We start from the raw sequence: 11347 nt of genomic DNA on the forward strand, positions 1-11347 counted from the left end.
CTATCTGTTCCCACACTCAAACAATCATGCCGATGCTCAGGGAGAAGGAGGAAAGACAGAGAGGTATAATAAAGAAAAGCTGGAGCATGGAGTTGGCAGGGACTTTCCAAAATGCTTTCACTCATTGTTCTGACAACAATATTTTCTCTGCCCAGGCCTAATGGGCTTGTAATGAGTGCTGTAATATAAGCAGTAGCCTAGCGTAACCTGTAAACCTTGATTAAGTCAGACAGCCACCTTAAAGAGAGCCAACGACTGTGCTCAGTCACCATTTCTTGATCCTGAAGCTGACTACACCCTTCCATCACACCTTCATAAATCACTCCATTCCTTCATCTCTCCTGCATCAAGCTCCAAATCCTCCTCCATTTCTCCTTTCACTACCCCTCCCATCATCCCCTCACCTTGAGCAATGGCTGGGGGAGGATGAATGTTGTAGAGCACAGAGGAGCATCGGTGTCCATCATGAGGGCAAGAAATAGTCCCCAGACCCTCCCTGGTATCCTCTCTGACCCCTGAGTAGGGGACCTTAGCCATTGATTTGTTGCTACTCACTCACATAGACTACACTAGCCTCCAAGCAGCAGTCAAACAGATCCATAGGCAGCACATCCCAAAGGACCGCCTGTTTGCCTGTATGTGTGTATTTATAGTGTATATGTGATATGGTGTGGTGTGCGATGCCAAATGAGTGTGACAAATGCAATAAATTCTCTGCGAATGTTTCAGGATCAATACTTGGGCAAAGAAGCCATCATAACAAAGCCAGGAGACAGACTTTGACACCATCACACTCACAATCTATTGTGTGCCTCAGAGGTTAAATAGTTCTCTCAGGGCACAGGTGGTGCTACATATGGTCAAACAGTAGAGTATTTCCCTCAATAGTTAACATGCACATATTACTACGTATGGTAGATTTCAACAGTAACACAGTCAACCTGGTTACATAATAATGCTGGGCAGTATGTGCAGCTTTGGGAGGTGACGTACAGTAACAGATTGCAACAGGCCACTCATCCTCAGATTGGCCAGAACTCTTTCAATATATGGCTGTGTAATACTTATAACATAGCACAGCTGTAACACAGCATCTACCACTGTACCGTGGCCATTAAAGGAAGTCTTGGCTTTTGTAGACTATCTGGGTGCTCCATCCTTCTCCTGCTATTAAAGTATGTTTTGGCACGTTTCTAGAAAGATTTTTAAAGTTCTCAGCAGTGAAGATGCATTTCCCAAAACAGCTCATAGGCAGCAAAACACTGTAGTAAACCTGCAAAAAGCTATAACTTTCCCAAAGTCTCATGTTTCAAGATTAAGTAACTCAGTCAAGGAATAAGTCATTGCCACCACAATGACATGTTCCTTTGATATTGTGTAAAACTAAGCTGGTCAAAATGGTTTGTCAGTGTGACAGCGTTGTCCTACATATTTTCACTGACATCCGAGTGCCTACTGTACCAGTTATTTTTCTTAAGCTAACAGATTGCTATTGTATTAAACAGATTGCTATTGTATATCAAAGAGAATACTCTTCAGACATTGATTTCAAGAGCACATAGTGTGCATGTGACGTGAGGAAAAACTATTTTGATTTAACAATCACACAACACAGTACAATACAATAAACTGAAAATAAACTCAAAATAGAAGAAAACACAGGCGTACTGTATGCAGTAGTATAGTAACAAAATAGAGTTACAGTCCTGGGAATCAGGGACATCCTGTCGCTCCTGTCTGTTTGGCCACAGATTCTCATCTTCCTCACACTTCATGCTCTCCCTTGCAATGTAACAGTGGAAGAATTGTCTTATATGCCACAACTATCCTCTGCAGGCTTCTGATGTTATGTCATTCATAACAGCATCCATTGCACCAAGCAAATATTTGATTTTTAATTGGATTTAAACATGGGCTCAGCAAAATTTGACAATTAGATGGTATATTATAGACTGAGAAGAAACATAATCTATTTTGATCACAAAAATATTTACCACCAATAATTGTACAATTGTATGCAATATTTTATTTATTCAAGAATTTCACATATTGTTTTGACAACTTCAACTGCCATTCGAGAACTGAGCCAAAGCAACTGAGAAAAACTGTAAAGCCAGGGCCAGATCTATAAATAAATCTAGTGGCCTGCATCCCCGATGAGCAAGCTAATTGACACTGTTAATGGATGGAGTTTCACAGAGCTGTAAATAATGTGTAGGTTCACACTTAGTGCCTCCTGCCGCGTTACTTCTGGGAGGACAATGGGAGTTTACCTGCCAAGTACTGTCTTTCCAGCCTTCCCTCTCCCCTCCCTCTCCCAGACAAGTCTTCTCCGGCCGGGGGATTTACACAAAAATCAATAAAAGAACCCCCCTCCCCAACCCCTCCAGTCAAAGTCAGAAAACTGCATCTCCTCCTCTTCATGTACTGTAACAACCTCTCGGAAAAACAAACAAGGCCAGGCAAAAGGAAATAATAAAATTGCTTTCGCTTGGCTTTCCCACCGCTGTATAAGATACAACGCAGTCCGCCATGTTTCCACTGATGCAAAGTCTTCATTTAATGAAACTGATTGGCATATTTGATGTGGTATCCCTTGCAAAGCTTGTCCTCTTTCAAAAGGTGAAAAGCATTTGAACCTTTGAGACAGATCAATTGATCATCGCAGAGCCACAATCACACATGACTGGCAGCTGCAAACTGACTGGCTACTGAGAAACGTATCAGGTTTTCTGTCACTTTGATTCTACAAATTGAAACATATCTTTAAAGACAGCACTTCAAAGGCCCAGAGGTTGCTTGGATGGAGTGATTGAAAGAGGGATAAGGAAAAAAGACATGTGAGGAAGAGAAACACCACACGCGCACACACATTCCTCTTCCTTATCCAGGCCACCTTGAGAGGAAACACTAATTGCACATGTCTTCATAAACACACTTGTAATGAGTACTCTACTCCATATAGTTGTTCTTTCTGTTTATTGCATACACTGAATGGAGCATAGCGCCATGTATTTCAAACACACATTTTTAATTATGCCCAGCATGCCAAAAAATACAACTTTGTGTCCTTGTCCCAGCTTTCTTTATTTATTTATCTCATGTCACCACTGAGCTGGAGAAGAGTAATAATTAACACTAATGGTCTGACTAACAAGCAGGCAACAGGGTGTTAATTGCATTGACGTACTGGTAACCACAATCAGCCTAGAGGAGCCCAGAAATACTGTTGTTCTAATGAGCAACCAAGAAATGATTCACAGATAAACAGACAGACAGACAGACAGACAGACAGACAGACAGACAGACAGACAGACAGAGAGACAGACAGACAGACAGACAGACAGACAGATAATTCTGAACGAAATAGATATGACAACCCATCAGCCATTAATTAATTTCACTAGTCTTTTTTTAATTAAGCCAGATCTACCATTGAACAGTGAACCATAGAACAGCTGCCATGTTGGAACTCATATAAAGTCCACATACCCTACATATTCAAACAAATTAACATTTGATCATCAAAAAAGAAACAAATTCCATCTTTCATCAGTTTCTTCTGCACCATTTTGCTTTCAATTTGCTTGTATCACACTGAAAATGTGAATGTGATACATCTCCAGTACAAAGCCACTGACCACTTTGTGTCTCTGGCAATAAAGCACAGAGACTGTTAGCTACAGTGTCACTCTTTCACTGGAAAAGATAGATGGAAGGAGTGAGGGGAGAGAGGGGAGAGAGGGCCGCGTGACGGAAGGGGTGGGGTGTGAGGGGAGGGAAGGGAAGGCAAGGGAAGGGGAGGGGAGGGCGCACCAGCGCTGGAAAATGAAGGGGACATGGACCTACAGTCGCCCACATATGCACCCTCTGTCTCTCCCTCATTCTCTCCCTCCTTTTGAGCACAGTATGGGAGCAGTCTTTTGGGGGAGGCTGGCAGGCAATCAGTGATGTCATGCCAGCAGTGCAGCGATGGCAGCTTAACCTATTTTCGGAAATACCACAGAATTTCTATTTATAACCGTGCTGAGCAGCATGTATCTTCACACATCCCTCACGGACCTGAGCATTCGTAGACATTTTCCAATCTAAAATGTGTCTTCATCCCAAGATGGGGATTGCTTAATATCTGTAGAAAAAAGGGTCTTGACAGTGACAGTGTTGTTTACCATTGTCATAATTTCCATTTGGGGAGGTTATACAGAGTACGTTGCACATTTTTGAATGTTTTTATTCTGTTGAAATAAGAGCCCTTTTATTGTTGTTTACATTGGAAATTGAGGAATAATAATAATAATAATAATATGATCACATTATACACATCTACCAAACTTGGCCTCTGCTCCTCCTCCTCCTCCAGCCTCCAGCATCCATCCATCCCGCCCTCCAGTACCCAAACGGCTCTCAACCTGTCAGAGGGATCCTGCATGTCCCAAGCTGAGCCATCACTCTACTCTCCCACCGCCTTGGGATAAAAGCGACCATTTGTTTCTGCATCTCTGACAAACACTTTATCTTTTCCTGTCCACTTATCCATCTGTCCATACATCCATTGTGCTGTGCCCATGTGTCTGTCTGTCATTTGCCTTGTGGGTCTAGCTGCATACATGTGCCATCCTCCCTGTCCAATTCCTCCCCGTCACATTGGGCTGTTTGACAGAGACGGATCGAGTGACAGTGCTAAGTCATATCCCCGCTGCTTTGTGTTTGCGTGCACTCTTGGGCAGATACATGAACGACATTTATACATTGTTCATTCACACCAGCATCAAGGGCTCAACCATTTTGGCAATCAGAGAGATGTGACAGCTTGACTAATCTGTGATTGTTTTTTGGCCAAAACATGGGGGTTAGCGAGCCCTCCAAGGGCACAGTACTATAAGGCAAGACAAATAACTTATTATTTTCCAGGCTTGTACAAGGCTTTATCGCATGAGTTCTCCTGAACCATTCCAAAATGGAGAGGGATTATCACAAAACATTGCATTAAAATCTCCTCTCTGCCCTCTCCCTTGTTATTTCATTTTCCTTCTAAAATGAATCTGCGCCCAGCCAGGCTCAAACACAACTTTAAAGAGCTCATGCTATTCTAACACAAACCACCAACCCCTCCTCCTTTGCTCTCTCCTTTTTTCCCCCCTCTGTGCCTTTATACCCCCCCCCCCTTAAAAGAGCACACTCTGCTCTGTAGGCAATGGCACTTTGTTAAGCTACCCATACAAAATAGATAGACTTCCCGTCTATTTAGAAAAAGAAAATAGCTGTGACCTTTGTGCATGAACAAGGAGGCGGTACACTTGTACCGACTTTACCTTTAGAAAAGAAATGTGAGCTGCAAACACACCAAAAATAAGACGAGCCACATCCTATATTTACATTTTTAAAAATACTGTCAGCACAGTCATGAAATCCAGACAAAAGTATCTCAGCAATTCTCTAATGAGCTCAAATGTACTTCCTTTCTTATTGTGTCAATTATAACAATAATGTTATATAATATCAGTAGCCTATATTAATGTTAGCTGCCATGAATAACTACTCAAACATTATTGGTTATTTGGATGTTATTATGTCACAGCAACAACAGGTGAACACCAAGCTAACACAGCAATGTATAAAATTAAGGTAGCCAAGTGACCAATTAAAAAATAAAAACCTGTTTCAAGTGTCTTATATGACAAAGACCTATGTCATTATCATCAAGCCTCCTACTGGGATAGTCACCAAAAACCCACGGTGTTAAACAAATCACAACAGAGGATCATGTAATCTCTCTAATGACATACAAATGTAGAGTAGGTTTTTATAAGCAAGAGTCTCAATCATGAAGTTGGTCCAAGTTTCCCCTCAGACCTCACAGTGCATCTCCCCGTGTCTGTCCCAGCTACAGGCAACCATTAGCAAACATATTCTAGAAAGGTCACAGGATAACGCACTTCCAACATACTGAAAGCATTATATACTGCAAGCCATCATGAATGTTGCACCGGCGCAGGAAATCAATCCATCTGAAAGGCTCTCCCGGGCGGGGGATTAAGGGGAGACGCGGAGACAGAATAAAAGCCAGGTGAGTTTGGTGTGCGGACACTAACCTCAAGCAGAGCGCTGCCTTGTCTGCATCTGAGGTTGGCAATCTCCTTGGAAAACCAAAGAAGAAAGAGAAGTGGAAAGGAGAGGGAGGCAGCGCTCCTCATCCTGAAGTCAAGACCCATAGCTCCTGTCAGTACCAGTTGAGCTGCTGCATCTTTTATGAGGAAAGCCCTGTTGCTTATTACAATATTTACAGGCGTTTAAAGATTGTGAAGAGGGTGTTGTTACTGTATTAGCTTGGCTTGGTGGCCTTCGCTCAATGGCCCTGACAGAAGATTTTATTCTTTATTTGTTCAATCAAATCCCTGCACAAAACTGCAAGTACACTAAGAATAGCTTCTTCAGTCTCAGCAGTCACATACTCAGCACTGAAATAGAATTAATTTCTTCTGAAGAACTTGTTTGATTTCATTAGCAACCACACAATGGTCACACTGGCAAAAGCCCTGTGATAAAAGCCCAAATTCCATTGATGTCTGTTTGTTAAATAAGTAATATCATCACAGAGTGTTGTGTATGTACCATCCATGTCACTTCTACAGCTCTGTTTATAGTCTGTAAGTGAATTTATCCCATCTGTTTCCTCAGGGGGGATGCTGTCCTACAGCAGTGCCGTGATCTTTGACACTTTCCATAAGGCTCATATAATATGGAGACGTGTAGACCTGCACTCACACTTCCATTATATCAAAGAGGAGAGAGACACTTTAACAAACCAGAGCTTAGTTTAATCAATGCTGCTGCCTTTCAGGTATCATGTTACATAGGAAAAGGGCAGCTTCATATTAATACCAGGCCAGTTTGGTGCGATGCATATGCATTTTTTCCAGCTATTCCTGTTTCCGTCCTTCTATTTTATTGTGGGGAAGCCACAGAGGAACGCTATCTATCAGACTAGCTCAGAGGGAGAAAAAAAACATAAAAACTTGAATAAATATTTCATTAGATTATTCTGTGATTGAATGTGCTTCTGCTTGGCTGGGGTCTACGGCAATATCTCTGGTCCATTTATAAATGCATTAACACAATGATACCCGACACTAGCTTAATATTGATACCGGGCTGCCTTGGCTGGCAGATCAGAGCAGCGTTGTTTTGTCTGTCTGTCTGTCTGCAGTGCTGAATCACACCTGCAGAAAAAAAAAATCTTTGTTCTGTCTTTATCTTTTCTCTGAGCACACAGTACTTAAGTGCATGAGGGAAGATTTCTCAATCTCAAACAAGCTCATATGATGTAGTCTGTTCAGACAAAATGAGCAGTTTCAGAGAATTCAGAGCTGTCAATTTAACACAAAAAGACACTTTAACAAAAATAAGATGATTAAAGCTTTGGTTCTGCATATATGCATACCTAACAACATGCAAGTGTGTTCTGCATTTGCTATAAGTGGAAGCTAATTATAGCCAAAGGGAGAAGTTTTCACAGTCTCTGATAAATTCAACATCAGGAAATCCTCTACCTATTAATACCAATTGGGCGACAATAATTGGCAGGCCATCGACAGCGTGGGGAGAATTAATCATTTGAAGAGGCAGACTAGACTGAATTTTTAATTGGCAGAGGCAGCCACTGTTTAGGGAGGCAACCAGCTGATCACCCAAGAGACTGCTGCTTCAGACAATGCACATTTGCTAATCCTCTTGAGTCAAGTTATTATGGCCATGCATTATTATCACGCTTTACAAACTAATTCCATGTTTTCCCTCATGGATTACCTCGGGGGGAAAATAGTTGCATAAGAAAAGAAGAAATAATAAACATACAAAGCACAATGTGGACAAAATGAAAATCAAAATGACCTAAAAACTGCAGTGACAACAAATGCTTAGTATGATAAAAAAAAATAGTGTGTCTTTTTGAGGGTGATGTTCCACTGTTTCCATCAGGATCCATACTTCATAATCCTTTTAGCTTAATAACATAATTTGCTATAACCTCATCAGAAAGAGTTGACATATTAATGTTTATGTATTGTTAATTGTGTGGCCAGGATTCATTACATTCTAAGCCATTTAATTTGACTGAACTATACTTATCTGGACTGAATTAACAGTTTGTAACTTAATGAATTAATGAAGAGGAACTTTACTAACTTTATTTATCAAATTGGTAGAGATAAAACTCACGATTGAAATCAAATGGATATAAAGGTTCACAGGACTTTTTCCTCCCAATTCATACACTTTTATAAAAAGGGATTTCACTTTGTTACTTATCTTCTTTGACTTTTACATTTCAAACTGACAAGGGATCTGAGGGAGACATCATACAGACTTTCACTGAATAAAAGCTTTGCATCTCATTTAAAGATTTCATTAAAAAAAATAATTTGAGTTGTTCTGCTTCACCACCACAGATAGAATGATGTGATAAAATAATTGTAGTGATGGTAGTATGACAATGAAAAAACAGACAAAAACAAACTTTCAAATGTAAAAAGGAATTACAGTTGATTTACTGTGTTAATGCTAAACTTTTACTAATAATGAACTACTGGTTTTATTAGTTGTAACTGTGTTATTTATTTCACTCAAATTAAATACAGATCTATTAAGGCTCTATTGTCTCTAGTTGCAAATACATGTAAGAGCTTAAATTGTCTTTTCCCAGCCAAGGTGATGAGGTGACAATCACTCCACAGCTAAACACTGCAATCATTATGCAACACAGGGCAATGGCATGTAATGTATGCACACACATGCACAAGTAAACACATACTGACGAGTGGAAAACGAGTGCTATACTGAAAAAAAAATCCCTTCTGTAAGCTGACAATATCAACTGTATGATCATGAAATATCTGGCTATTACATGCTGTTATAGCTTCATCTAATGGTCCGTCCAGCATAATGCCTTTATAAACCTTTACATAACATTTAGTGATCAAAATGTGATCACAGACATTTTACAGGAACATTTGTTCATCAGCTAATTTCAGAGTGAACTTGCATATAAAAAATTATACATATGCGTGTGTGTGTGTGTGTGTGTGTGTGTGTGTATGTATATATACATATATGTACACACACACACACACATATATACATATACATATATATATATATATATATATATATATATATAGATATATAGATATTAATTTAATTTTACACATTATCTTCCAGAATTTCTTTGATTTGAGTTTCATTCATAGTATTCTAATGTTATTTCTTCGTGTCAGAAGTGTGTCTCCAGTCATGAAAAATGTGCTATCAATTCCAGGATTTCATTCCTTATTACTGAATATCTAAAGAAAAATATGTATATGTCATAGAAGACATAACATTGTTAACAATGTTTGAACATTTAATTTACATTAGTGCAATAAAAGCCTTATCTCCTGTACTAACATCCTTCACATATCAACATCTGCTCTGCAGGAGTGCAAGAATCCAAAAGAGAACAAAATGAATATTTTAGAAAGAGGTTTCTTTACTCATATGCCAAAATATTGTAAGAAAATGGCAGTCAGGTTTTATGAGGCATGTTTAGTAACATAGATTAAATCAGTATTAAGCCATAAATGTTATGCAAAAGAATAAAGCTTATCCTATTACTAACTGGATTATTACAACTTGTATACACAAGTACTTAGAGGGTCTAAGTCCAACATGGCTACATGCAAATACAAATCAAATGTAATCTAGAAATTTAAAGTTGGTTGCCAGTGAGTGGTGGGTGAAGATGATGATGATGATGATCATCATCATCATCATCATGGCAATGACGTCTACACATGCGTGAACAACTGTAAGGGGGACTACGTATTATGAAATTAATTTCCCACCCAGGCTGTGATCTACGCCATATATCTTTGATAACCAACTTCATTATGGAAGGTGGAAGTTGTCAGTGTGTACAGTGAGCGGTGTGGATTTACACCCTCTACCTCCCTCAGCCTTCCATTTCAGCAGCAGCATCACTGCCCACTCTCCGTGGAGACGTCCGTCATCTTGTGACAGTTCATGCGCCCTTTTGAGCTATCGAGATATTGAACTGATTTCGACGTGTCGGGTTTGCACCCAGGCCGCTTCTTTCGCACATGGAAACATGTTAAGGAAAGTATGTGGATGAATAAATGATGCCGCCCCTCCGTAAAAGATGGGACTGGCAAGAGATGGCTCTTTAAAAATGCATCCTTTCTGAGCGCGTCTGCCCCACTTAAGAGCGGTTTAAGGAAATACTGTTTAATTGCAATAAATAAAATGAAATAAAATAAAGAACGCAGTTAACAGTTTGCCACTCTTTCATTCATAATACTGAACGAAATCATAATATTAACAGTATTAGCTAAATGTTGATTTCCCGCGTAATCAGAAATCAAGATGGAAATACAAAGGCTTTAAAAATATTAGGTTGTGTAAAATGAATATGAACCTCTACTTTATGAACAAAATTTTGTTTATGAACAGTCATAATTGGAACAAAACCCCAAACCCCATGTATGTTAGGGTGAAAATGTGTAAGCACTGACGCACATGATAGTGATAAACTGTTTGGAACAGTAGACTGAAATTATTTCTGGATTAAACCTGATAAAATGTAAAAAAGTGAAACATACCCAGACTTCCTCCCTTACTATTTCAACACGGCTCAAAAGGTACATGTAATAATAAGTCATTATTAAGCTACAGGGGCTTTAGAGCCATTTGAGGGGTGACACATTACCTTTGTGCATGCCGGTGTATCGGTCCTTGAGAACTGTCAGCTCGTGGATTTTACCAAACTGTTCAAACAGGGGTTTCAGGTCTTTTTCTTCCAAGTTCCGCGGTATCTGCCCGATAAACAGCTTAATGGCATCTTGGTCTTTCATGTTGCCGCTCTCCGGATGAATTGAAATGGGTTCTGACCCGTTCATGGGTTTCGGAAATGTGATCTGAGGGTACTGGCGCTGATGTGGGATAAGTAGTAGTGGTTGTTGGGTCGGTGGTGCCCCCGGTCCAGTGAAAACCAGGCTGGAGTGAGCGGGTTGGGGCTGCTGTGGATGGTGCTGCCTTCTTGTTTCAGTCTGCGTGAATCTGGCCATTCTGAGCTGGGAGCAGAGTGGATAATAATGACAACACACACACACACTGTGAGAGAGCAAGCACTCAGCTGGAAACCAGGCTGACTTTCTATCCGACACACAACACACACGCACACACAGCACAAAGCAGAAGGGGGGGTGATAGTAGTAAAATAAACTCACAGGAGCGATATTAGACACTCTGGAGCGACACCCAGTGTCATTTATGAAGTACTTCAATTTAGGAGAAA

General features: G+C 40.1%; 1 protein-coding gene across 50 annotated transcripts in view; it reads right to left on the minus strand.

Annotated features, from left to right (window-relative positions):
- Positions 1–11117, minus strand: part of celf5a (cugbp, Elav-like family member 5a) — a 178502-nt gene extending 167385 nt beyond the window's left edge. For all 50 annotated transcript variants that reach the window (XM_053322930.1, XM_053322905.1, XM_053322928.1 and 47 more), the window contains exon 1: positions 10760–11117. In XM_053322930.1, coding sequence (XP_053178905.1) covers positions 10760–11117 — 358 coding nt within the window. The remainder of the gene's footprint in view (positions 1–10759) is intronic.
- Positions 11118–11347: the final 230 nt, after the last annotated feature.

The sequence above is a fragment of the Scomber japonicus genome, chromosome 7 (assembly GCF_027409825.1).
Source record: "Scomber japonicus isolate fScoJap1 chromosome 7, fScoJap1.pri, whole genome shotgun sequence".
Lineage (NCBI taxonomy): Eukaryota > Metazoa > Chordata > Actinopteri > Scombriformes > Scombridae > Scomber > Scomber japonicus.